Source organism: Chlorella variabilis (genome assembly GCF_000147415.1).
Source record: "Chlorella variabilis unplaced genomic scaffold CHLNCscaffold_6, whole genome shotgun sequence".
In the NCBI taxonomy this organism is placed as follows: Eukaryota; Viridiplantae; Chlorophyta; class Trebouxiophyceae; order Chlorellales; family Chlorellaceae; genus Chlorella; species Chlorella variabilis.
The window spans coordinates 808,076-834,007 of NW_005435082.1; the positions used below are offsets into that span (position 1 = coordinate 808,076).

General features: G+C 66.6%; 5 protein-coding genes across 5 annotated transcripts in view; 3 read left to right on the plus strand and 2 right to left on the minus strand.

Moving 5' to 3' along the window:
• The window catches only part of CHLNCDRAFT_143654 (hypothetical protein), a gene marked incomplete at both ends in the record, with an annotated part of 4,829 nt that extends 3,838 nt beyond the window's left edge, over positions 1–991 (minus strand). Inside the window, 4 exons of the mRNA XM_005849253.1 lie at positions 7–81; positions 282–356; positions 583–679; positions 849–991. Coding sequence (XP_005849315.1) covers positions 7–81; positions 282–356; positions 583–679; positions 849–991 — 390 coding nt within the window. The remainder of the gene's footprint in view (positions 1–6; positions 82–281; positions 357–582; positions 680–848) is intronic.
• A 752-nt stretch (positions 992–1,743) lies between these two features.
• On the plus strand, positions 1,744–2,489 carry CHLNCDRAFT_21734 (hypothetical protein; the record flags this gene model as incomplete). The annotated part of the gene is made up of 3 exons (XM_005849042.1): positions 1,744–1,923; positions 2,174–2,277; positions 2,423–2,489. The coding sequence occupies 3 exons, from the start codon at positions 1,744–1,746 to the stop codon at positions 2,487–2,489; spliced, it is 351 nt and encodes a 116-aa protein (XP_005849104.1).
• Positions 2,490–4,428: 1,939 nt separating this feature from the next.
• Positions 4,429–9,532, plus strand: CHLNCDRAFT_143657 (hypothetical protein; the record flags this gene model as incomplete). The annotated part of the gene is made up of 16 exons (XM_005849043.1): positions 4,429–5,379; positions 5,472–5,550; positions 5,653–5,770; positions 5,933–6,043; positions 6,182–6,294; positions 6,457–6,539; positions 6,853–7,062; positions 7,206–7,286; positions 7,465–7,578; positions 7,707–7,766; positions 7,862–7,957; positions 8,199–8,308; positions 8,478–8,562; positions 8,688–8,753; positions 8,886–9,227; positions 9,467–9,532. 16 exons carry the CDS (start codon positions 4,429–4,431, stop codon positions 9,530–9,532), a joined length of 2,685 nt encoding a protein of 894 aa, XP_005849105.1.
• A 300-nt stretch (positions 9,533–9,832) lies between these two features.
• On the plus strand, positions 9,833–14,920 carry CHLNCDRAFT_143658 (hypothetical protein; the record flags this gene model as incomplete). The annotated part of the gene is made up of 15 exons (XM_005849044.1): positions 9,833–10,555; positions 10,648–10,726; positions 10,829–10,946; positions 11,145–11,255; positions 11,480–11,595; positions 11,728–11,912; positions 12,139–12,348; positions 12,458–12,538; positions 12,752–12,865; positions 13,064–13,123; positions 13,312–13,407; positions 13,626–13,735; positions 13,890–13,974; positions 14,103–14,171; positions 14,372–14,920. The coding sequence occupies 15 exons, from the start codon at positions 9,833–9,835 to the stop codon at positions 14,918–14,920; spliced, it is 2,706 nt and encodes a 901-aa protein (XP_005849106.1).
• Positions 14,921–17,434: 2,514 nt separating this feature from the next.
• CHLNCDRAFT_51293 (hypothetical protein) lies at positions 17,435–20,816 on the minus strand (the record flags this gene model as incomplete). Its single annotated transcript, XM_005849254.1, has 10 exons — positions 17,435–17,475; positions 17,626–17,754; positions 17,938–18,040; positions 18,198–18,289; positions 18,775–18,851; positions 19,006–19,409; positions 19,547–19,653; positions 19,875–20,251; positions 20,370–20,523; positions 20,654–20,816. 10 exons carry the CDS (start codon positions 20,814–20,816, stop codon positions 17,435–17,437), a joined length of 1,647 nt encoding a protein of 548 aa, XP_005849316.1.
• Between the last annotated feature and the right edge of the window lie 5,116 nt (positions 20,817–25,932).

A 25,932-nucleotide genomic window follows, 5' to 3' on the forward strand; every position in this document is an offset into this window, starting at 1 on the left:
GCGCACCTCTGTGAGCAGCTCCCAGGCCCAGCTGATGGCCTCCTTTTTGAAGTAGTCGCCAAAGGACCAGTTGCCAAGCATCTGCAGGTGTGGGTGTGTGTGCACGTGTGGGTGTGTGTGTGTGTGTGCGCACGTGTGGGTGTGTGTTGGGTGGGGCGGGGTAGGTGGGGCGGGAGGCCCGGGTGCAGCGTCAGCACAGCCCGGTAGCTCTGCCCTGCGGCCCTCTTGCTTGCTGGCGCCGCCTCTCTCCCGCCATGCAACACGCGCAGCCGCCGCCGCACCTCGAAGAATGTGTGGTGGTAGTTGTCTTTGCCCACATCGTCCAGGTCGTTGTGCTTGCCGCCGGCACGGATGCACTGCGGGGGCGGGAGGGCAGTTGGCGGGCAGGTCAGGCAGGTGGTGGGCAGGCCAGCACGGCGCCGCCAGATCGGAGCGGCGAAGGTCAGCCAAGCCGGCGGCGCCTGGGCCGTGGACGCCACGCAGCGGCCAGCCCGCTGCAAGGCTGAGCCGAGCTAGGCGCGGCGGCAGGGCCTGGCTATGGCTGGGTCCACGCTGCTGCGGGTGCCCAAAGACCCGCCGCACCTTCTGCGAGTTGGCGGCGCGCTTGAGCTTGGCGAAGTCAGAGTTGGGGTCGACCGTGCCCAGGAAGATGGGCTTGAACTGGTTCATGCCCGCATTGCTGCAGGCGGGGCATGGGTTGCAGGGGTGTTGGCGACCGCAACGGAGGGCTGCGCCGCCGCGGCAAGCGGCGGCGGTGCTGCCAACCCCGCCCACCGCCCCGACACCCCTGCGCCGACGGCATCCGCCACCCTCCTGCTGTCCTTCCCTGGCTGCTGCCTTGCCTAAACAGCAGCGTGGGATCATTCACGGGAACCACCGGCGATGAGGAAACCGCGGTGTGCTGCTTGCCGACGAAGAATTCCACGAAAGTGCTGCGCACTCTGGCCACGGGCCACTCCAGGTCCCCGCTGTTCTGGCCGGCAGACGCCATTATGAGCCTCCGCTGTCCCCGCTGCTGGGTGAAAGAGAGCACTGAGCGGTGAATGGAGAACCCACTAGGCCGCCCGAGCAGCATGGGCATTGAGCGAGGGGATCAGCCCGCTGGCCGGCCCGGCTGGGGCTTTGGCGGTCGAGGCCGAATTTTCTTCCGTGGCCTACCACTCGCCATGAGGCCCAGAAGAGCCCATCGCCGGCCTTGTTGCTTTCTGCATTGTCTTGCATTGGTTTGTGACGCTGTATCGACGGTCCAGGCCACCACTGTCGCCGCTCCATTCGCAGCCAGCGCATCTTCCGTCCTGTAGCCTGCGCTAGACCTTCAACATGGCAGATGACGATGACTTCTTTACGGGAGGAGCTGGAGGGGACAAGTGCGTGAAGTGCTGCCGCATGCAGCTGGCTATGCCTGCCAGCCGCTTGGTGGGGCCCAGGCGGGCAAGGCATGCATTGAGGATCCAGCGCAGCATCTTTGAGACCGCCGGGGGGGTGCTGCAGCACCGCCGCCGCCGCCACGTCGCTGCCGCCGCCCACCTCTTGCTTGCTCCCTGAAACGCGCCGCAGCTTTGGCGCTGATGAATTTGGGGATGAGGAGCTTGCCGATGACAACCCTTGGGGCGAGGAGGAGGAGGTGGCAGAGGAGCTGGGAGACCAGCTGGGCGACCGCATGAACCAGCAGCAGGGTGAGTGGAGCCTGGCCAGCATTCGGGCCGCTCCTGCCAGCTGGCTAGCTGGCGTGCCCCCCCTCCCATGGGAGCGCACCGGCACAGGACTTCGACCGCTGTTGTTCTGGGTGCAGGGCAGGATCAGGTTGAGATCCTGGAGCAGGGGCCAGGGCAGCAGCAGGCGCAAGCGGAGCGGCCGCGCATCACCACCCGCTACCTCACAAAGTACGAGAAGGCGCGGGTGCTGGGCACGCGGGCGCTACAGGTGGGGTGCGGGGAATGGAGCAGTGGCCTGGAGGCAGGCGGGGAAGATGCTGCCTGTTGCCGTCGCTGCTGCACTTTGGGGCACCCGTAGCGCGGGAGTGGTAGTCAGACGCGCATGTGCTGCCGCCGCTGAATCAAGAGCCAGCACAGCTGCTGCGGCCTCAGCACGTCGCCAGCCACGCTGCCGTGCGTTCCGCCTGTGTGGACGCTGGCTGAGCTTCCTGCTGCCTGGGGTCGCCAACGGCGCGCAGATCAGCATGAATGCGCCGGTGATGGTGGAGGTGGGGACCGAGACAGACCCGCTGGAGATTGCGTACAAGGAGCTGCGCGAGAAGAAGATCCCCTTCATCATCCGGTGAGGCGGCCGGAGGAAGGAAGCCTTCTCTCGGCCAGCTGTGGCGTTGAAGTGTGATGTGACCTGTGATGTGGAACCGCGTTTGGCGTTGCTGGTCGGCCCGCGTGGACGCTGCCACGAGCTGTTCCTGTGCGTGCTGCTGCAGGCGGTACCTGCCCGACAACTCGTTTGAGGACTGGAGCCTGGCTGAGCTGATCATCCCGGAGCGATAGACGGCTGCCCGCAGCCGGGATGTGGTCGGCTGCGCCCTGGCGGCTGGCGCTTTGGCTCGCTCTTTTGACCTTTCGCTTCATTTGAATGCTGAATCCAATATGTGCCATTGGCACGCCGCTTGCACGCACACACGTCTGCAAAGCACGCACGTGATGGGAGCGTGTTCAGATCAGGCAGGCACACCTGCATGCAAGCCCAGGCTGGCGGGATGCAGGCAGGCGGGGAGGCAAGGCACGCATGTCGCGAAGGACTGCTCGGCTTGTCCATCATGTGGGTGCCCTGCATCACCTGGCAGCATGTGCTGAGAGAAAAATTTAGAGCAAAAGAATGCCCTTTTATTTTCAATTCGTTGCCTGCGCCATCTGGCACGCTCTTTTCTGGAAACACACCAGGTGACAGGTGCAAGGAGTGCCCTTCCTCTCCGGGCTGCACCGGCTGTGGCTGCCGCCCACGCTGCGGATCGACCGCGGCAATGCGTTGCTGAGCCAACTGCAGCTCCAGTGGTGAGCAGTGGGAGTAGCAACCCATTCAGTCTCTTTTTTTGATTCACTCATGCACGTTAATGCGTGCGAGGCTTGCAGAAACTGAAATTGAGAAGGGGTGAAGCACACCTTGGTTTCGGCGCCCTCCAACCGCCCACAGCAGGCCCAGCAGCGAACCAAACAAATTTTGGCAATCGTGCTCCTGAGGTCGTTCTCTTGTTTGCGATCACTTCGTAACGCACGCCAGTGCGGCTGGCGAGAGCATGTGGGGCTACACATCTTACCAGCCTTACGCCGTTCCGTGCTACACACCGCGCGCCACCTACGCCGAGGCGCAGCACTGGTATCAGACCGAGCCCCTGTATCAGCAGTGTGTGGAGCCACCGCGCCGGCAGGGCACCACGCAGCACCAGCGGCTGCCGGCCCGCCACCGTACAGACCCCGCAGATTACGGCTGGCACTTCCAGGGTTCAAACGAGGCGAGCCGTGTGGATTACTTGGCCAGGGTCGAAGAGAATGGCACGGATGTTAAGATGGACTACTACCCCACCAGTGAGTCGCAGGCAGGCCGGCATGTGTCAGCAGCCTGCTCCCCGCTCATGCTGTGCCAGCACCCGACTGCCGCCCCAGTCCGCCCCCGGTGCTTGCAGCCGGCACGGTGAAGACTGTGATGAACCATCCCCGCCAGGGCAAGACCCAGATGTTCAGGCGCAACCTCAGCGAGAAGCAGTTTCAGCGTGTGCTGTCCGACCCTCGCTCCCATACAGGCATGCGGGCCGCTGGCTACTGGCACGCTGGTGTTAACTTGGCTGCTGGCGCCAGCAGTGCATTGGCAGCCTCAGGTTTCTCAAGTACCGTGCCGTGCATGCCTCTCCTCTAATAAGTGAACCCCGATGAGTGCTGCTGCAGGCAAGGGCTACCAGTTCAAGCACACGGGCGGGTACAGCAGATGACTGGGGCAGCTGTGCATCTGGCGTGGGAAGCCGGCTGCTCTTGCAGCTTGTGCCATCAGTGTACATCATGGCGCCCTTTATTTCAGCCAGCCATCGGAAGGGCTCGGCGGTGTATTGGGAGCTGGCGGCGTTTGTCCGGTGCCGGCGCATTCTCGCGGTTCTGGCCTTGGTATTGAGATATTGCAACACTGTACCTGTAAATATAGTCGATTGAACAGATTGCCGAAGGATTGGTCGTCAAGAAGCCGGGTCAATGCATCCATCATGAAGCCCTTGTGTGGCCGCCCCGCCTGGCATCCCGCCGCACATGGCCGGCTCCTCTCGATTGGACCTGCTGCTTTTGGTTTTTTATGTAGGCGCTTTCCACACTCTCAGAAGACTCCATTTGCCTCTTGCTCGGCCATGTTTCCGCACACTGCATCGGCAGCGCGATAATTCTGCTGCGCCAGTGAGCGGGAGTGAGCCCATCACACTGAGAAAGTTCAGCGGGCTGCTATTGCGGGATGGTAGAGAACGGCGGGCTGCCGCAGGCGGCCGCGCCCCCGCCCCACCGCCGCCGCTTCAAGCTTGACAGCCCCGCCAGCGATGTCGCCTGGCCGCGCGCTGCGGCGCTCACAGCGGCAGGGATGGTGCTGGCTCTCATGCTGGCGGTGACGGTGCCGGGCACCAGGCTGTCTGGCGTGGTGGGCACAGCCACCAAGTACCTCACCACCACCTCGCTGCCATTGGTTTCGCCAACCTCTACCCCAATTCAGCTGGCTGAGCCCAGCAACAACAGCAGCAGTGCTGAGCATGACGGCAGTGGGATCAGCGGCAGTGAAAGCATCGAAGAGGCAGATGGTAGCAAGACCAGCAGCAGCAACGATAGCGGCGGCAGCGGCGCTCAGCCAGAGAGTGAGGGAGGCAGCGGCAATGCTCTGCCAGAGAGCGAGGAAACCAGCGGCGACGTTGGCGGCGGGAGCGGGGCTGGCCCAGAGAGCGAAGGAGGCAGTGGCGATGCTGACCCAGAGGCTGAGGAAAGCAGCAGCGATGCTGAGCCAGAGGCTGAGGAAAGCAGCGGTGGAGTCAAACCAGAGGCTGAGGGAAGCGGCGGCGACAACGGCGGCGGCAGCAGCGCTGAGCCAGGGAGTGAAGGAAGCAGCAGCGATGCTGAGCCAGAGGGCGAGGAAAGCAGCAGCGGGGCCGAGCCAGAGGCTGAGGGAAGCAGCAGCAGCGAGGGACACGACAGTGGCGCAGAGGCAGAAGGCGAGCAAGGCAGCGACGGCAGCGCTGATGCTGGCACCAGTGACGCTGCGGCAGAAGATGGCGGCGGCGATGAAGAGGCACACGGCAGCAGCGGCGACGGCGGGGAGGATGAGCCCGACCTGCCCTGCCGGGAGAGCGGCTACTGCAGCGTGGGCAGGCTGCAGGCATATGTGGGCGAGGTTGACAGCACAGAGGGCCTCAAGGCGGCGGTGAGTTGGGTGGGGCCACAGGAAGCATGCCCTGCCTCCCTCCGCATTGCGCTCCTGCCTCCCACCGCACAAACGCTACCCTGCTGTTGCAGCTGGAGGCCTGCAGCTACAAGAAGGACTTCTTCTTGCTCACCATCGGCTCGGGAGGCCACCTGCTGGGCATGAACTTTGGTGCGGGCGGGCAGCGCGGGCTGGCAGTCTCTCCGGGCAAGCCCGTCACAGCATGCTCCACCACACACACCTGCGGTCTGACCTGACCCTGCTTGCCTGCAGTGGTGGGCGCCTGGAAGCTGGGCCTGGCCAACGTGATGCTGCACGCGACCAGCAACGAGTCCTGCGCCAAGCTGGCAGCTGCCGGATACCACAACGTCACATGCGTCTGGTCAGACCGGTGAGATGTTGTCTCGTGGGCCTGGACAGGGCATGCAGCCGTTCATCTATGGCAGGAGCGGCGGCCTGCCAGACTTGCTGCTACTGTGCCCCTCGAAATTCCTCAGCCAAGCGGCGGCGGCTGGGCCATGACTTGGCAGCCGTGGCTGTCTTCCCGCCGCAGGGAGTGGTTCCCTAATCGGGATGGCAAGTTCAACGTGGGTGAGTCGACTGGCATCTGGGCTGTGCGCTACATCTTGATGGCTCGAGCCGTCTGGCTCGGCTACAACGTGTGGTGAGCGGCCCTGCCCCGCCGCTTCTGCTGCTTTGCATGTGCGCTCACCACTCTCCGATGAACCCTTGAGATCTTTCACAGCTGTGCCTGGCGCTGCTCTGATGTGCTTGCGGTTGCTGTGTACTGCCTGTATTGCAGGCTGCTAGACACAGATTCCTACCTTTACCGGGACCCTTACAAATATCTCAAGGTGCCCCCTCTCAGCAACGTCACCTTCATGTCGATGGCGGACAATGGCAACATCATCAATGGTGGGGAGCAGCTGCGGGGGCGCCGCAGGCCAGCCACCATCGGCGCCTCCAGCGCCCTGCCGCCCCTGGCTCTGCACGCTGCTTCGCCTTGCCTCGGCATGTGCTGCTCTGGACAAAGCAGTACGCGCACAGCCCCGTCGTGCCCGCTCCCGTGGCCCGTAGGCGGCACCTCCTACATCCAAAACGCCGCCCCGGGCGGCCCCGCCGCCTGGACGATCGCCCACATGTGCGAGCGCATGATCCGGGTGAACGAGCAGTGGGAGTGGTTCTCCCGGGCCTCCAACATCAGCGACCTCAACCACCTGGGCCACGCCATGATGGACCAGGCACGCATCGAGAGAGGGTGGTGTGCACATGCATGGCACCCCCTCCCGCACGAGGCAGGCCGCCCTTGCAGCAAGGCAGCTGCGCCTCATGCGACCCTGGTGCTGCCTGGCGGTGCCTACGGTTTGGCGGGGGCGGGCAGCCTGACCGGCCCTTAAATTGTGAATCACCCCTCGCCTATGCTCCCTTGCCCTCCCTCCCCCCGTCCTCCCGCCTCCCTCCCTCCCTCTGCAGTTTGTGCTGTCAGACATCATCGCGGGCAACCGGCTGCGCCACCCCTACGTGCGCTTCACGCTGTGGAATGCTCCCGACCTGGCGCCCGACCTGGATGAGCGGCTGCACTACCACGACCCGGGCCTGCACCTGCGCTACCCGCCAGACTGGGCCGACCTCACACAAACCACTGAGGCCGCCCACGAGGGGGGTTTCAACCTCACCATCTCGGTGCGCCTGCGCCGCTGCCCTTTGATCCTGGTTGCGTCGCACCGAGCAGGCTGCGTGGCGGCATGCGCAATGCTGCTGGCAGCCCCCTGCCAAGCGCTGGCTGCTGACTGCTGCTGGTCCGTTCGCTGCCGCTCTGGGCGCAGCACCTGAATGGGAAGTGGGACAAGACGATTGGGGGCAAGCGCTTCCCGCCCCGCGGCAACCACTCGCTGGCATTCATCATGGTGTGGCTGCGTGGACGGGCAGGCGAGCCAGGCGGGCAGCGGCCTGGCCTGCACCGTGCCATGAGCGTGTGCCGGTGGCTTGCAGGCACTGGCTGCCTCCCACACATCCTGGCCGACTGGCTGCATGATTCGGTGTGCACTGGCCTCATAGCTCTGGTCCTCCACGCCTGCGCTGCAGTTACTAGAGGAGGAGAGCGGGCTCAAGTATGCCGACATAGAGGGCCCCACCCCCAAAAACTGGGTGCCTCCGCCAAATGAGACCTTCATGTTCACCCCGCAGTGGCTCATCTCGGTGAGTGCTTGAGGAGCCAGCCGGGCCTGCGCTGCAATCCCCAGGTTGCCAGAGCGCTGCATGTGCTGCTGGCAGCGCCTGCTTCGCCTGCTGGCCCACGCATCCATGTGGTGTGCTGTGGGGTGCAGGTCTGGCTGGACCGAGGCGTGCGAGGCACGTGGGACCTGCAGCCCCCACCGCAAGTGATGGTGAGCGGCAGGAGAGAGAGGACCGGTGCGGGAGGTGTACGGAGCCGGGCACGCCCGCACAAAGCCAAAGCCTTTCCCTTGCTGCTGCCATGCAGCTGCACATGGTCTTCATGCCCGGCTGGGTGGCGGGACACCTGCAGAAGGAGTATGGCATGAAGTCCATCAATGCCTTCAACTTTGAGGTGGCGCAGGTGTGTGTGTTTGTGGTGGTGAGGGGGTGCGGTTGCTGCGTGATGCACAGTGGAGGAGCGTGCTGCTCTTGTTGCTTTGCTGGCTGGCTGCTGGGCGCTCGCAGCCTTGGTCTGGCAGAGGCGCGTGCTGCCTGGCTGCACCACAGCCCATTCCATCGCCACATCCAGCTTGCCCTGCCTTGCCTGGTGCATATTCAGCCCTGTTCCTGCTGCCTGCTGTGGCACCTCGCCGCCCTTGCAGGCTTTGCAGGGCCAGCTCTTCCCCTCGGCCACAGCCGAGCAGCCACTGCCGCGCGTGCTGGCTCTGCTGCCCAGAGACAAGTTGACCAGCACGACCATCATTGAATACAGGTGCGGCTGCTGGTAAGGCACAAGGGCTGCGCAAGATATGGATGAGTCCAGACCCTAGTGGCGCTGGATGCGTGGCAGAAGCGCTTTCTTCACCGCCAGCAGCGGCTGCCGCGGCTGCTGTGCGCGTCATCCCCTTCTGGGCATCTGCCTGCCTGCCCGACTGCCGCAGGGACAAGCTGGTGCAGCTGGTGCGGCTGGCGATCCGCGTGGGCCGCGTGATGCTGCTGCCAGACCCAGTCTGCAACTCGACCTGGGTGAGGGCTAGCTGGCCATGCCAGCAAGGCCCACAGGCAGCCCCTCCGTGCAAGTAATGTGCTGGGCGTCCATCCAAGCGGCCGCGCTGATGTCCGTTTCTTCCATCCTTGTGTGCCCCTTGCAGCTGCGCAGCGGTGATGGGGTGGAGGATGTGCAGGGCCACCGGCGCAATGAGTACGACTTAGAGCAGGTGTGTGTGCTGAGCTTCCTGTGTGGTTGCATAGAGTCACTGAGGCTCCACCCTACTACCGCTCTGAGCTTGTGGCTCTTATGCGCCGTGCCTCTCCCTTTACCGCCCTCCAACCCTGCCCTTGCGCCCCAGGTGCTGCCCTATGGGCTGGACGACGACCAGCACTGCGTCTGGCTGTCTGCTGAGGACCAGGGCTGCATGCCAAGCGCCTACATCCTGCACCCAGACTATCTGGAGCTGGTGCGGCGGCTGCCAGACGGCACGGGCGAGCCTGGGCCCGACAACACGGTGCAGCTTGGGGACAACCAGCAGCAGGGGCAGGGCCAGGGGCAGGCCAGCAGCTGGGAGGCGGTGGCGGCGGCAGCCAAGCAGAAGGAGGAGCCTCACATCCTCTTCCTCGGCGCCATCCCCGACCTCACGCCCGGCTCGATGCCACCAGAGGAGGGGGAGGAGGACACGTGGTGGACCGGGTGGGTAGCTGGCTGTGGCTGGGCACACGATCCGGAAGAGAATCTGCCACCCCCCAAGGCACGCCGCCGGCTGGGCGAGCTGCGGCATGGTTGGCAGCACAGAGGCGGCGGCCTGCGACGCGCCAGCCAGCGCCATTTGCACAGCGAGTCGAGCGATCTCTAGCGTTTCTGTCTATTTTGTTGCGACAATAATTTCTGATGCACTACTTTTCCAGCCAACGTTTCTTCCTCTGACATCTTCAGCTGCTGCGGCACCGCCGCAACACCACCGCCGACTGGCGAGGCTGGGGAGAGGGAGCCAAGCGCTGAATGCTGGGTCCCCAATTGACGGCGCCTTTGGTGTGGTTCTTCTTCGGCCATTGAAGCGTGAGAGCCTCAGCATGGCAAGGCAGTGACGGGGAACAGTGTACTTGTTCGGTGCCGTTGGATCCTCGTCTGGTGGCATACAGCGCTTCCCGCTATTCAATTGTCGTGTGGAGGACGCACCGTAGCTCCCAAGTCGTTGAGTAGGGCTACCGCTGATGCGCGGCGCTTGACACCTGCACGCCTTGCTCGGCGCAGCGCATCGGATTGACCAGAGACACAGGTTCAAGCAGCTCAGGAGGAAGGATGGTGGAGAACGGCGGGCTGCCGCAGGCCGCCCCGCCCCCGCCCCACCGCCGCCGCTTCAAGCTCGACAGCCCCGCCAGCGATGTCGCCTGGCCGCGCACTGCGGCGCTCACAGCGGCAGGGATGGTGCTGGCTCTCATGCTGGCGGTGACGGTGCCGGGCACCAGGCTGTCTGGCGTGGTGGGCACAGCCGCCAAGCACCTCACCACCACCTCGCTGTCCTACCTCACCGGAGCCATCCCCATCCAGCTGGGCCTGGCGGCCAATGGCAGCAGCGGCGAGGATGGCGGCAGCGACAGCAGCGAAATGGTGGACATTAGCGAGAACAGCAGCAGCGACGATAGCGGCGGCAGCAGCGCTGAGCCGGGGAGTGAAGGAAGCAGCGGCGTTGCTGAGCCAGAGAGTGAGGGAAGCAGCGGCGATGCTGAGCCAGAGGGCGAGGAAAGCAGCGGTGGAGGCGAGCCAAAAGGGGAGGGAAGCAGCAGCAGCGAGGGACACGACAGTGGCGCAGAGGCAGAAGGCGAGCAAGACGGCAGCGCTGATGCTGGCACCAGTGACGCTGCGGCAGAAGATGGCGGCGGCGATGAAGAGGCAGATGGCAGCAGCAGCGACGGCGGGGAGGCTGAGCCCGACCTGCCCTGCCGGGAGAGCGGCTACTGCAGCTTGGGCAAGCTGCAGGCATATGTGGGCGAGGTTGACAGCACAGAGGGCCTCAAGGCGGCGGTGAGTTGGGTGGGGCCACAGGAAGCATGCCCTGCCTCCCTCCGCATTGCGCTCCTGCCTCCCACCGCACAAACGCTGCCCTGCTGTTGCAGCTGGAGGCCTGCAGCTACAAGAAGGACTTCTTCTTGCTCACCATCGGCTCGGGAGGCCACCTGCTGGGCATGAACTTTGGTGCGGGCAGGCAGCGCTGGCGGGCAGTCTCTCCGGGCAAGCCCGTCACAGCATGCTCCACCACACACACTTGCGCTCTGCTCTGACCCTGCTTGCCTGCAGTGGCGGGCGCCTGGAAGCTGGGCCTGGCCAATGTCATGCTGCACGCGACCGGCAACGAGTCGTGTGCTGTGCTGGCGGAGGCTGGGTACAACAACGTCACATGCGTCTGGTCAGACCGGTGAGCTCCGCAGGGGCCTGCAAGCGATGTAGCCGGGGCAGGGGATGCGCCCGCCATCCCTGAAGCTGAGTGAGCCTCCCTGGGAGCCTGTTGCAGAGGGTCTCTGGCATGTGGCACCTCCCTCCCCTCCCCTTGCCTCAGAGGAAGGAGGCAACATACGTAGGGCCTGTGCGCTCGCCCGTCTGCTGCTCCTCGCAGGGACTGGTTTCCAACCCGAGCCAAGTATGGCAACCTGTCTGAGTCGACTGACATCTGGGCTGTGCGCTACATCTTGATGGCTCGAGCTGTCTGGCTCGGCTACAACGTGTGGTGAGCGGCCCTGCCGCGTTGCCCACCACCACCACCACCAACAGCAACCCGGGCTATCACCAGCGCCACCACCGCAGCAGCCCCTTGCTGCGCTGCGCAGCCGGGTCGGCTTGTTGGGGTAGCTGCCAGGCTGCGCTTCGCCTTGCCCCAGTGGCTGCTTCGCTCACCTGCTTCCTGTCCGAGCGCCGCACTGCGCCCCTTGTACTGTACTGCCCATACCGCAGGCTGCTGGATACAGATTCCTACCTGTACCGGGACCCTTACAAGTACGTCAAGGTGCCGCCCTACAAGGACATCAAGTGGATGACGCTGTCAGACAACGGCGCCACGCTCACCAATGGTGCGGCGGCGGCCAGCTGTTTGCTGTGCATGCCGCCCGCCTGCCTGGCTGGTGCTTGCCCCGTGTGCCGCGCCCGCCGTGCGCCCTTCATCCATGCACGCGCTGCCCACCCGCTGCTCTGCGTGCGTGCAGGCGGAGCCTCCTACATCCAGAACGCCGCTCCCGGCGGCGGGGCGGCTTGGACGATTGCCTACGCGGCTGAGCGCATGATCCGGGTGAACGAGGACTGGAAGAAGTGGGCGGCAAACGCCAACATCAGCGACGACGGCCACCTGGGGCACGCCATGATGGACCAGGCAAGGCCCGCTGCGCGCGCTGTGTCCGTCTCATGCAGGGGAACACGAGGAGGTTGGCTCGTGAGGGGGTGCATCCCCTCACACCTGCATCCCTGGGCAGCATCCCTCCAGGCCGTGTGTGTCGTTCCGAGCCGGCAGCAACAGCCTGCTCGCGTGTGTATCCGCCTTCTCCACACACACGCCGATCCCCAGAACCCCCCCACCCCACCCCACCCCGCATGGCCGCCCACCTGCCTGCCTGCCACAGTTTGTGCTGGCGGATGCCATGGGCACCAACCGGCTGCGACACCCGTACGTCGAGTTCACCCTGCCCATGTCGCCGGGGCTGGCCAACGAGGTGTGGGAGCGGCTGCAGTATGGCGATCCTGGCGTGCAGCTGAAGTTCCCGCCAGAGTGGGTTAACCTCACCGGCTCGCTGGAGGTGGCAACCGAGCAGGGGTTCAACCTCACCATCCCGGTGCGCGCCCTAGAAGAGGCATTTTCTTGCAATGGTGTGAGGCGGCACCCCTTGCTGCACGCTGCACGCAGAACAGTGCATCCCGCCGTCCCCGCCCCTGGCTTTGCAGCACATCAACGGGAAGTGGGACGCAGAGATCGGGGGGCAGCCCTACCCGCCGCGGGGCAAGTTCGCACTGGCGTTCATCAAGGTGTGTTTGGGTGGCTGGCGGGTCGGGGCCTGGCGCCTGCCGTGTTGTGCTGGCACTGCTGCCACGCATGCTGCACGATATGTGGAGTGCTGGCATGTCGGGCCTGCGGCTGATCACCTGCACCATCGTGTTCTTGCCGCCCCGGCTGGCTGGCTGGCCAGCTGCCTGATGCGTTGACGCTTTCATTGCCACACTCCCCGTTCTGCGCCGCAGACTCTGGAAGAGGAGAGCGGGCACAAGTATGAGCAGATCGAGGGTCCCACCCGCGAAGGCTGGGTCCCGCCGCCAAACGAGACCTTCATCTTCTCCCCCGAGTGGCTCGTCGGGGTAAGTTGTGTGGAAGCCAGGCGCATGCATATCGCAGATACATGTGTTTCGCAGAGGGCACGTCGCAAGAAGCGGCAGCCCCTCTGTGCGTCGCGCGACATTGCCTCTGGCGTGGCCCCAGCTCCAGCCTGTGCCTCTGAATTCTGTGACATGGTGTGCTGCGCTACGCTGCGCTGTGCTGCGCTGCGCTGTGTGCAGACCTGGCTTGGGCGGCGCATGGGAGGGTTCTGGGACCTGCAGCCGCCGGCGCAAGTGGCGGTGAGCCGATGCGGTGGGGAAGGGCGTAGGAGGGGCGGCTGGCATGCTGTGGGTCGAGGTCAGAGACTGGTTGCAGGACCGAGAGGGAGAGCTGTGGCAGGCATGTGGAAGGGAGCTGATGATGAGCTCGTCACGTCTGCTCCCTGTGTGGCAACAAGCGCACCCTCCCTATATTGTGCTGTGTTCAGGTGCACGTGATGTTCATGCCTGGGGAGGTGGAGGGGCCCTACCAAAAGGAGTATGGGATGAAAGCTGTCAACGCCTTCAACTTTGATGTGTCACAGGTGTGTGCGGTGGCGTGAACGGCACAGCGCAGCCCGTGCGCCTGCCCCGTCTTCATTGCGCCTCTCAGGAACGCTGCGCTGGTGCACAGTATGGGGCCGTGGTGCATGCATCTCCAGTGATGCACAGGCCTGCTGCATGTGATGCCCTGCCTCGTGTCAGTGCCCTTGTGTTGGCGGCCCCTCTGCCCCTACATTCCTGCCCTCCTCCTTTGACCCAGGCCTTGCATGGCCAGCTCTTCCCCACGGCCACACCCGAGCAGCCGCTGCCGCGCGTGCTGGCCCTGGCTCCCGGCCTCTATTTGTCCAGCACAACGAGACAGGAGTTTAGGTGCGGGCGTTGGGTGTGGGGCGATGTGTTGTCCGGGGGGGTGGCGACGCGCCTGGCAGAGGCGCTCATAGCCCACCCAGCCATCGACGCCAGCCGCGGATGCCATGCAGTCCATCCCTGCCTGCCTGCCTGCCTGCCTGCCTGCCTTCCGCAGGGACAAGCAGATGCAGCTGGTGCGGCTGGCAATGCGCGTGGGCCGCGTGATGCTCCTGCCAGACCCTCTCCGCAACACGACCTGGGTGAGCGCCGGGCGGCGCCTTACCAGCCGAGCCTCCTCCACTCCTCTGCATGCAGCTGCCATTTCAATTTCAACGGGGCGAGGGCCGTGGGACGGCTGCCCATTTTTAGGGTTTAGGGTGCCCCGCAGACGTACTATGACCCTGGCGACGACGATGTGCTCGGCCACAAGCGCACCAAGAGCTGCGCAGAATGGGTGGTAGGTGGCGGGCCTGCGCCGGTGCAGCGGCATGGCGAGGGATGCCCAGAGCCCCTCGCAAGCGCATGCACTGCCCGGCCCACCACCTGCTCGCTGGCGAGGCCCGCGGCTGTGCATCGGCTGCTTTGGCCAGCCAGCCGAGCGGTGGCGCCTCATCTTCCTGCCCTCTGCCTCCCCCCACGTGCCTGCCTCCCCCTCAGATGCTCAAGTACGGGCTGGATGACGACCAGCACTGCGTGTGGTGGCCCCTGGTGGACAAGCGCTGCATGCCGGGCACCTACATCACGCACCCAGATTATCGGGAGCTGGTGCGGCGCCTGCCAGACGGCACCGGCGAGCCCGGGCCCGACAACACGGTGCAGCTGGACGGGCTGCAGAAACAGGTGCCTCAGGAGCAGGCCGCAAACCAGACTGATCAGGCGGATCAGGCGGGCGCCGCAGAGCAGCAGGCCAGCAGCTGGGCAGCGGTGGTGGAGGCGGCCAAGCAGAAGGAGGAGCCTCACATCCTCTTCCTCAGCGCCATCCCCGACCTCACGCCCGGCTCGATGCCGCCAGAGGAGGGGGAGGAGGACAAGCGGTGGAAGGAGTGGAGAGACAGCTGCAGCTGGACGAGTCGGGAGTGGCCGGAGCCGACGCCGGAGCGTCGCCGGCTGGACGAGCGGCGGCACGCGTGGCGGCAGGCGGGGCGGCTGCAGGGCCCCTGGCAAGCCCATGAGCTGCATGTGCGCAGCGAGCAGGGCGACCTGTAGCGTAGCCCGCCGCATGCCACAAGCACCTCTTCCTCCAGTCACGGCATGCTGATGTGACTCTCCACATTGACAAGCCGGCATCTCGCCTGCTGCCGCTGTGTGATGTCCAATGCACTTGTTAACACAATGAAAGGGCATTTGTGAAGCAAAGGGCAGGAGCAGGACGGTGTCACGGGCAGATATCAAACAAATGAGGGCGCGCGCGAGTGGCAGAGTGCTGGGCTGGTATCATCGCAGCACAGAAAGCATGCATTCGGCTTGACGGTATCACGGGCAGACAGAATAGCTGGTGCCAGAGCAGCGGCGTCGCATGGGAGGAGCCTCTTGCAGGAGCAAAGGCCTCTACATCTCGCTATGGCAGCAGTGGAGGTCTGGCACGTGTTGACCACATCACGCTAACTCCACGGTTGGGTGGCTGGCTGCTGCCATCATCGTCACTTGCGGGCAGAGGTGCCTGCAGGGGCGCCCTGCGGCGCTGCAGGTCGGCTCAGTCGGTGTGCAGCCACCGCGATGCCCACCGGTGCGCCTGCGGCGCCTGCAGCTCCCCTGCCTGCCACCGCAGGGCAAGCACCAGTTCCGGAAGGCGGCGTCGGCATGCCAGCGCCATTGGGCTGCCCTGCGTGCAGCGAGCGGCCGGTGGAACCGCTGCTGGCGCTGCTGCCGGGGTGCTGGCGGTGGTGCATGAGGATCTGTGCAAAGCGGGGGTCGGGCAGCAGGTGGAGCGGAGCAACAAACGGCTGCTGCTGCTGCTGGCCCGACTGGTTCTGCTGGGCCGGCTGCTGCTGGCCTGGCTGCCCCCCAGCAGCGCCTGCACCTTGAGCAATGCCTGCCATGGCCGCAGCGGCTGCCAGCTGCTGCTGGGTGTGGAGTGGGGAAGGCTGGAGTGGCGGCTGGCCCAGGCCGGGGAACACGGCGGCTCCCATCACGGGCTGCAAGGGGTGCTGCTGCTGCCAGATCCCTTGGGGTGCTGGAAACACGGCAACCCCTGCCGGCAGCGCCAGCACAGGAAAACCAGGAGGGCCGCTGCCAACTGTGCTGGGGCATGCCTGCGCCGCTGTCGCGGATGCTGGTGGCTGCGGGTCCCTGGCGCTGGCTGCCAGTGCTGCTTGCGGTGCAGTCGGCGGTCTGACAGTTGCGGCCCCACTCCTGCCGGCGGCTGGCCCCGGCTGCTGCATTCCGGCCGCGGCACCCACGGACACGGCGGGGCCATTCCGATGGGGCCCTCCAGACGGCGGCGGCCCCTGGGAAGCCGGGCTGCCGGCGGCAGCCATTCGCTGCTGCGGGCAGCCTGGCGCGGCTGGGCTTCTCGCCGGCGGCGGCGCTGCTGCACTGCCACCGCCAACCTGCACGCCCTGCCTGCCAGGCGCGAAAGTGGCAGCGCCTCCGGCGGCGGCCGCCGCCAGCAGAGCATTGCGTGCAGCGGGCTGGTCGTGCATGGCGTCTGCCAGGGCCGACAGCCCTGTCTTGATGGCCGCCACTTCTCCCTCCAACGCCGCAATGCGGCCCCGGTCAGAGGCGGCGTCCTCCCTGCGGCGCAGCAAGCAGGGTGCCAGGTGCCAGTAAGAAACAGGTGTCATTGACACATGTGCCGACAGGTCTGCGAAGCCCGCAGCACAGGCTGTGGGCAGGAGAGGTGCCAGCATCTGCTGCCCAGCCAGCAGATCGGGGCCTTGCCTCAGCCCTGTGGCGGCAGCCAGGGAGGCTGCCAATGCCTCGTACCGCCCCTGCCCCTCCTCCGCCAGCGCCGCCAGCTGGCGCTCCAGGGCAGCACACCTGCAGGCAGGCAGCGGCCGCGCAGGCACACAAGCACTGCTCTCATGTCTTGAGCCGCTGCCAGCGCGACACACACAAGCAAGCGCGACGCAAAATCTGTGCAGCTTGCAGGGCAAGGAGGGCAAGCGTTCGGCAGCTTGGCTCACAGCACTAGTAGCCTCGCTAGAACAAGCTGCCCAGTTTTTGTAGCCGCACGATCAAGATCAAGCCGGCGGTGCATGTGTGGGGAGGTCAGTGGGCACACCTGGCGGTGACGCCGCGGGCCACATCAGCCAGCGCCGCCAGCTGGGCTACCAGCCGGGAGCTGAGCTGGCGGGTGGCCTCAGCCGCCTCGCCCCGTGCCGCCTCCACCCCCGCTAGCGCCCGGCTCTCCGCACCCTGCAGCCGCTTCTGCAGCCGGGAGAGAGGGCGCAGTATCACTCGCAATGGTGCTCTGCCTTGCTACCTGACACTTTGACTCTGTTCATTCATACACACAAGCGCCACCCACCAGCAGCGCCTGCGCCTGGCCCTCTGCAGCCTGCACACGCTGCAGCAGGTCCGCTGGCTGCCCACTGGGCTCCAGCCCGGGGCCTGGATGCGTGGCCGCCGCCGGCGCCAGCAGGCCGGCGGCCAGGGCGCCTGCGGCAGCGCTGCCGGGGCCGGGGCCTGGGCTGCCCGCGGGAGTGACCCCGCTGGTTGTCGTGGAGGCAATGAGGGGCGAGGCGATGCCTGGCTGGACCTGGGCCTGCGCGGCTGCGCTCAGCGCCTGCACCACCTGCTCGGGGTGCTCCTTGATGCCGCTGCAAAGGCGGGGAGAGAAGCGGGCACGGCATGCAGCGCTGACCCGTGATGGGGCCATGCGACACATCCACCACATCGGGCAGCCTGCCGGCAGCTTCACGGCAGCATGTGCTACACGCCAGCGCTGCCACATCCCTCAGCTGTCTCACCCACCCACCTGACTGCCTGGATGGCCTGCGCCGCCTCCCCGCGCACCGCGCTCAGCACGCGGCGCGCCTCCCTCACCACCCTCATCTCGCTGCTCAGGCTCTCCATCTCCTCCCGCAGGGCCTCCTCCTCTGGAGGAAGGATGGGAGGTACGAGCATGCGACATGAGGGGAAGGGGCGCGACAGAGGAAGGCAGGAGGCTTTATTGCGGGTTGCCGCCGAATACTTTGTGTTGCAGAGGGAGGAGCAGCACAGCACCTGGCACTGCGGCATCGCCATGCGGCAACGCATCCCGCCGCACGCCCCAGCCCCACCCTGCTCAGCGTCGGCGGGCAACTGCAGCCAGTAGATCATGTGCCCTTCCGCGTCGTGCCGCCGCCGCAGGCGCTCGCCGGCGGGGGACACAACATGGTCCGCCTGCAGGCAGCAGCCGGCAGGCAGGCACCCCGGCCAGACAGAAACGTCGGCCGTGACCGCGAGAAGAAGAAGAAGCAGCCTGCCGTTCACCTGGCCAAGCATCCTGTCCACCCCACAGTATGCCTGGGGCGCGTGTTCCTCGATCCCTGTGACCCACCATGTGTTTCAACAGGTGATCCAGCAGGCCGGTGTCGCCGATGGTCTTGCGGGCCTCCTCCCGCAGGGCAGGGCGAACGATGGCGCGGGCGGCTGGCGCAGCCAGGCAAAAAGGTAAAAGGTAAAGGTGGGGAAGAGCCTCCACAAGCTTCACTTCCCGGTTTTAACGTCTAGCTTTAGACCATTATTTGATCTGCCCGACGCGCCAAGTGCAGTACCCCCCACTAGTAGTGAATGGGTCCCGGGGAGGCCTGTGCCGAAGCCTTGGCGATTCTATTAGGCGTTCCCGAAGGAATTGGCTTGGATTGGCGCTGAGCCGGTCAGCTATGCCGCGTTTGTCCTCACAAAGTTTCGACATGGGAGGAATCGAACCTGTGCCCTCTCGGAGGGTTTAGACACTAGCTCCAGCGCCTTCAAAGAAGGCCTTTCTTAGCCGCGGCAGGGGCACACGGGGCAAAACGGGATAACCAGCTGGCAGGCAGAACCACCGCGGGCACGCGAGGGAGAGCATCGCATGCATGCGGTGAGGTGCAGGGTGGGTGGGTGGTAACAGGCTGGAGGGCCTCCCGGCAGCCCACCTGCGGTGGCCCCCATGCGCCGCATGATGGCCGCCAGGCTCTGCTGAGCCGCATCGTACCGATCCTTGGCCCACCTGCTGCAGTGCAAGGGAGGCAGCAGCAGAGTGGTGCATGCAGCTGGGGAGGCATGTATCGGACCTGCGATGGCGCTGGGACACAGTCAGGGTTGGGTTGTGTCGCTGGGAGGGGCTGCGATGCACAGCCAGCAGGAAGGGCCAGCCGGCCGCGCACCTGCCGGTGGTTTCTTTCTTGGCCTTGGGCTGCGCACGGCGGCTGCCGCCGCCGGCGGTGCCCCCAGACTGCTGGCTGGCAGTGGTGCGGATGCTTGGGAGGTCGTCGCTGCTGCCATCCTCCTCTCTGTGGATGGGGCGGGCAGCTGCTGCGGCTGCGCCTGCGGCGGCTGCAGCAGCGGCAGTGCTGGGGCCAAAGGGATCTGGCGAGTACGCCTCGCGCCCCTGGCGCCGCCGCTTGCTGGGCAGCTGCTCCTCTGCCTGCTGCTGCTGCGGCTGCCCGCTAGAGGGGACAGGAGTGCCTCCCTTGTCGGCTGCCGGGGCGGCGCGCACACGCTTGGGCCGCGGCTGGGCCGCCGCCCTGTCTGCCGCCGAGGGGCCCCGCTGCACAACCTTGCCCTCCACCTGCAGCCCCAGGAGATGGCAGCAGCGACACAGCAGCAGCAGCAGCAGCAGCAGCAGCAGGCAGGTAGAAAGCTCTGTGGTCCCCTCTCTGCCACCAAGCTTCCTGCGGGCCACAGCAGCTGGCAGGGCTCGTGTACGTGCGGGATGCCGCCCAGCCTCACCACCGCAAACGGCTTCTCCTGCAGCGCAGCCGTCAGGTTGACCGCCGAGGTGCCGCCATCAAGCGGCACGATGCGGCCCTCCTCTGCGGCGGGGCAGGGGTGCACGGGGGGGATCGGGTGTGTGGGGCAAGCCAGGCCAAGCCCCAGAGGCTTTGCAGCTGAGGAGAGGTTAGGACCAGAGGAGAGGACCAGAGGAGAGGAGGAGTGGACATATCAGTGAGCACCAGCTGCCGGGGTGAAAGGCAGGGGCGCGGCGGGAGCCCTGCAAGGCATTGGTGGGGTCCCGGCTCGCAGGCAGGCCCACCCTGGATGTACTTGCGGCTGCACACAAACGTGTCTGGGCCGGCGGGGCGCGAGGCGCTGCTGCCGGGGCGCCGGTCGGCCTGGGCGGGGGTCCGCACCTCGCACTTGCCGCACACTGCAGCAGCAGGGCGCCACACAGCCGCCCGCGCCGCGTTGACCTGCTGCCGCGGCCGCGGGCGGCGGGCCCTGCGCAGGCGGGGAGGCACCCCGCGGCAGGCTGCTGCCCGCCACACTCTCTGCCCGCGGCCCGCGGCTGCCGGCCAAGCAGCTTGTGCCGACGCCTTGCCTGCGTCCAGCGGGTGTGTGGCAAAGTCGTCTGACCAGAAGAGCTCGTTGGCCTCCACACTCACCTCGTGTCCCACCTCCAGCTCTGTCGGCCTGCACGCAGCTCGGCAGCGGCAAGCGCTTGCGGGGGTGAGTGGCAGGTGTGGGGACAGGCCCTGTGCACGCGGAACCCTCTGCTTTCTGTCCAGCCGGGGTCCAAGCTCAAGTGCACGTGCCGGGGCCCATCTTGCGCTGCCCGCCTCGCCTGTAGTACCAGCGCGCCTCCGCCCACTTGCTGCCGTCCCCTTGCTGCTGGTGCAGGCTCTCCAGCTTGGCGACAAAGGCCGGAAGCCCTGGCTGGGCGGGACGCAGGTACATGCTGTCGCCTGGGGGTGCAAGGGAGGGGAGAGAAGGCTGGGCCAGGGGGCCGCGGGCACAGGGTGGTGGCGAAATGCGGGCTGGTGGGTGTGTCCACCCACTGCTGTCCCGCCCAAACGGCTCCCAGCCACCGCTCACCGAGGTTGAACTGCTGGCCTGCAGCCTCAAACGCGACGTGAAAGGTGCGGCCCTCGGCCTCCCGGACCGGCCGTCCCACCCAGCGCGCCGCGCCTTGGGCGGCGGCGGTGGCTGCGCACGTGCCCGTCGCCTCGCTGCTGTGCGGCTGGCCAGCTGCCGACATGTGTGGCTCTGTCCAAGGTCGGGTCTTTGGGCGCAGGGTTGGCCAGTGGTAGGGGGCGGCCCCTCTAAGGTGGCAGGCACGTCCAAGGCTCCAGCTTTGAGGATAGTTTGCTGACCGAGCACCCCTAAGCATGCTGGCAGAAGGCAGCACAGAGGGCAAGAGTGGCCGGGCCGGGAGCTGAGCCCAGAGGAAAGTGGCCAGGGTTCTTCTTGACTCAGGAACCTGGCACCTGCCCTGGAGCTCGAGAAGTGAGAATATACATTTCAGCAGAATTCAGCAATGAGGTACCTAGCGCGCTGTGTGCTAAGCCTCTGGCGCAGCAGCGGCGTCAGCGGGTGGGCGCCCCCCTGAACTGGCGCCCCGGCGGTCTCTTGCCAGGATTACAGCACTCATGTTACACCCGCATGAGTCTTAGGGACCTGCTGGCTCGATGCCAGCCTCGCGCAGCGGCGAGCAAAAACCGCATCGCCGCTGTCCCCGACGACCTTCTTCTCCACATCTTCCAGCTAATTCCGGAACATACATGCACGGCGTTTAAGGGCGCAATCGTTGTCAATCGGTGCGCCAAACGTGCAGCTGCATGCAGCGCACCTCTCCACAGCGCAGCACCTGCAAGAATAGGGTGCAGTGTGTGCATCCATGTGATCCAGCCCGCCGCCCGTTGCCCCGCTGCAGGGGGTCGGTGGCGCTTGTGTGCCGGCGCTGGCGCCGCCTTGCCCTGTCGTTGCCCTGCTCCCGCCTGGAGCTGCGCTTCGAGTCGATGGAGCACGCAGCTGGCGCGGCTCGCCATGTGGATCTTGTGAGGAGGACCCTGGGCCTGCTGAGCGGCCGCAGGGCGCTACAAGTCACGCTGCACGGGCTGGGGGACATGGCGCCCGACGCGTGGGACCTGCTTGCCGAGACGCTGCTGCCGGCAGCACGCAGGCACGTCGTGGGGTGGGCAGGGGCCCTGGGACGGCGTGCCGGTGTGTGGGGTGCAGTTGCATCGCTGCATGCGGTGCCTGGCCCACCGGCCGACTGGCTGCGCCCCGTCACTGCTGTCCCTTGCCAGGGTTGCTGTCTTGGACCTGGCGACGTGTATGCCGCTGGCGCTGCACCGCCACGGGGCCGCCCTGCAGTACTTGGAGCTGGAGCAGGACGTCTATCACCGAAACGACACCTTCATCCAGTTCATGCTGCCATCTGTGCTCAGGTCTGCGGCGGCCAGGCGGGGCCTCGCCCGAACGGCAGCAGTGCATGCCACCGGCGTGCCGGCCCCGCCGCGCCCCTGCGTGCTGCGCGCAGGCGGCTCCCCGGCCTGACGGGGCTGCAGTTCAAGCTGCGCGGCCTGCTGACGGAGGTGGCGGAGGCGGAGGCCGGCCTGCCGCAGCTGCGGAGCGCCGCGCTGGACATCTTCCGCCTGGAGGCCGTCGAGCCCTGGCCGCACGGCTTCACCCTGGCCGACGGCAGGGCGTTGCCCACTGCCGCCGCCTGGGCGCACCTGTCGCAGCTGGGCTCTCGCCTGCGGCGCCTGGCGCTGTCTGTAGACCTGAGCGGCGACCCCGACCTGGAAGCCGGGCAGCAGCCGCTGGTGCTGGCCCAGCTGGCGCACCTGCCGGCGGCCATCGGCGAGCTGCAGCTGGAGCTCAGATGCAAGTACGAGGGCCCAGAGGCGCGGCTGCCGCCGCTGGGCCGGGTGCCAGGCCTGCGACGGCTGACCCTGCGCCACATGGATGTGGAGTGGCAGGCGTGCAGCCAGCTGACCAGCCTGGAGGCGACCTCTCCTTCCCCAACCCAGCCGCTTTGCTGCGGCTGAACGCCCTGCGCCGCCTGTGCCTGTGCGATTGCCATGTCGGGTTCGGGATGGAGCAGGTGGCATTCCTGGTCACCCTGGGCTGTCTGACCGGGCTGACCAGCCTCGTGCTGAAGGACGTGGTGCACGGCGTGCAGCTGCCTGACGACATGTCCCTCCTCAGGCGAGGCCCATGCTGCACGCTGCCCCTGTGCTCCCTCGGGCGCCTGTGCCCTGGCTGCTGCGCATGCGGTGCCTACCTGGCTGCTCCTTCCTTCGGGCGGGACAGCAAGGCCTAATGCGGTGCATGTGCCAGGCTGCCACAGTGCGTTGGCTTGGCCTGCTCCTGAGAGGCTGTGACCCCTGAGAGAGCTGCCATTGTGTGCGGGCGCCCTGCAGGGAGCTGCAGCTGGTGGCGCTGGTGGGCGTGTAGTTTGTTAACATGCAGGCCCTGCGGCTGAGCACCTCGGTCACGAAGCTGTACATCGCTGGTGGGCTGGCGGGGCTGGGGGGACCCTGCGGCAGCGTGCCCAGCATGGGTGGCGAGCCGTCAGCACTGTGTGGGAGCAGCAAGCTCCTGCCCCTTGCCCTCTGCAGATTGCGCTGGTTATATCCACGCCGAACTGCTGGATTTCCCGCCCATCGCCGGGCGGCGCAACCTGGCCGCCCTCAACATAGCCGGCACCGTCTTTGCCCAGCCCCTGCACCGGGTGCTGTTCCAGGCGTCGGCCTCGCCCAGCCTGCGCGCGCTGCGGCTGACCCTCAGCGCCGACCTTGAGGAGCTGGAGGAGCAGTGGCAGGCGCTGGAGGCGAGTTCCCTGCCGCCGCCTCCGGTGGCGGCCCGCGCACGCTGCTGGCCGACTGGCGTTCGCCGCACGGCATGGCATGGCATGGCCAGAAGCAGGGAGCGCTGACCGAATCAACATGCGCCCCGCTTGCGTGCAGGGCCACCCATCGCTGCTGCACCGCCTGCAGGTGGGCTGGGCCCAGCGGCGCCCCGCGCTGTATCAGCGTTGGGTGGCTGGCACTCCAGCTGCCGTGGCACTCGTCTCAGCTGTGTCCCCTGTCGCTGCAGGTCCTGTCTGTTGGGCTGAATTTGGGCGGGATGAGCCTGGGATACTCGGGCCGCTACACCGTCCCCGGGCACGACAGCCAGTGGAGGCCCGGTAGGGAGGGCATCCACCACTGCGAGCAGCAGGCTGTGCGGTGGCTGCGAGAGCACCTGGACGCCGCCGGCTGCTACGGCTGCCATGTGCACCAATGCCGACCTGCTGGGTGACGAAGGCACTGCCTGGGGCTTGCCGCAGCCCTTTCAGTTAGACCCTGACCTGTGTTACTCGGACTGACCATCTCATCCAGCTGCCAGCTCCTGTAAGCCGCCACCCCAGCAGGGAGCCTCCAGCCAGAAATACCACAGCAAGCTGTACGACCGCTGGATGCAGCTGTTCCAACCGTCACCATTACAGGCCTCGCGAATGGATGATGTTCGAGACAAGTTCAGCCACCGACTGCACCGCCTGCTGCTCAATGGTCTCGAGATACTGCTGCTTGGAGCCCCTGATGCGCCCCCTGCTCCCAGCTGCCGCTCCCCTACCGCCAGTCGCCGTGGGCGGCCCCCTCACCGCATCGCTTGGGGGCGACTGCCTGGATGTCGGGGATGGCTTCCCGGCCGATGCCGCTCCAGGTCTGCCCCGCCGGGCAGCAGCAGGCAGGATTGCGTGAGCCGGTGGCATTGGAACGCCTGTGCTGGCAGTCGCCACAGCGTCCGGCATCCACGGGAGGCCGATGCCCGCCTGGCCAAAGCTTGCCCTGCGCTCCCCGCCGCTCCTGGTTGTGCTGCTGCCTGTGCTGCGGCTGCTGCCGCCGCCTACAGAAGGCTCCCCACTTCCAGCTACGGCTGGCGCCAGCTGCCGGCGCCGCTGCCTGTGCTTCCCATGCGGCGGGCTGCCGTGCATGCTTGACGGCAGGCATGGGCTCATGCGTACCGTGCGCAGCGCGCTCAGCAGGGCTGGTGGGATGTAGGCTCCCGCCGCCGGTGCTTGCTGGGCCAAGCGGTCTGGAGTGGCCACCCTGGCATGCGTGCTGGCTGCTGGCGACAGGGGCAGGCTGCTGCTGCCGCGCACAGAACTGCCAGCAGAATCTGCGCAGTCGGCGCCGCCGCAGCCGCTCCCTCCTTCGCTGCTGATGCTGGGCTGCTGCTCGATCAAGGCAGCCACTTTGTCTAGAAAGGTAGAGCTGGGTGTGGGTTGGGCGGCAGGTGTGGGCTGTCCATGGCTGTAGGCGCCCAACAATGCATGCTGCTGCCAGCTGGTGCTGCTTTGAGAGGAGAGAGCCTCAGGCCCGCCAGGGCTGCTGCACACGCTGACCGACGCCCAGGCGGCCAGAGCAGCGGAGGAGCGGCGGCGGGGCTGAGGGATGCACCCCGGCCTGGCAGGGCTGGCGTCAGCTGCCGCACCGGCTGCGGCTGCCTGGCGTTGCTCAATCACATGCTCTACTGTCACAGCATCACTGCCAGTGCTGCCCCTGCTGCTCAGCAGGCCAGCTGATGCGGGGTGCTGCGCGGCTGGCCCGTTGCAGCCAAGGCAGCTGGCCCTTGGCGCGCCGCCGCCGCTGGCGGTGCTGGTTCGGGCAGAGTCGGAGCGGGGAGTTGGCACCAGTGGTCCCCCGGCAACAGCCAGGCAAGAGCGTGTGGAAGGCCCAACCGCTGGCTTTGTGTCCGCCACTGCTGCTGTCGCCGCTGCCGCGGCAGCTCGGTACTGTGCGTCACTGCGCTGCCAGGCAGGCGCCTGCGGCTGTCCCGGGAGGCCATGCGAGGGCGGCAGCGCATGGTGGGCAGCCGCAAAGTGAGCAAAGTGCTCCTGAAGGATGCTGGCGGCTGCCGTACTGGCGCCTGCCGAGCAGCTGCTGCCCAGCCCAAGGCCCCCACTGCTGCCGCTGCTGCGGTCGCTCAGTGCTCCGCCGAATTCTGCTGTGCTGTCGTACGCCTGCCCGCCGGCCGACCTGTGTTCCTGCGCTGAATCCACGCCAGGGACATCCCCAGCCGGCGCAACTGCTGCTGCCTGCTGCTCCCTCTCCTCCCTCTGCTTCTGGCAAGCCACGGTCATCCAATGTCGCAGGCTCTCCGCCCGCCGCTGCTGCGCGTCGCGCCGCGCCGCTGCCTCCGCCTCCTCCTGCTGCCGCCGTTCCCTGCACTCACGCAGCACTTACTGTGGCGAAGCCTGGTGCCCCCTCTTACCAGATGCAACCTGGCTGCATGGAGCTGGCAAGCCTGACGGAGTGCCCCCAGCCAGCAGGTGGGAGCCTCCTCACCTGAGCTCCCTGAGCTTCTGCTGGTTGCGCCCCTGC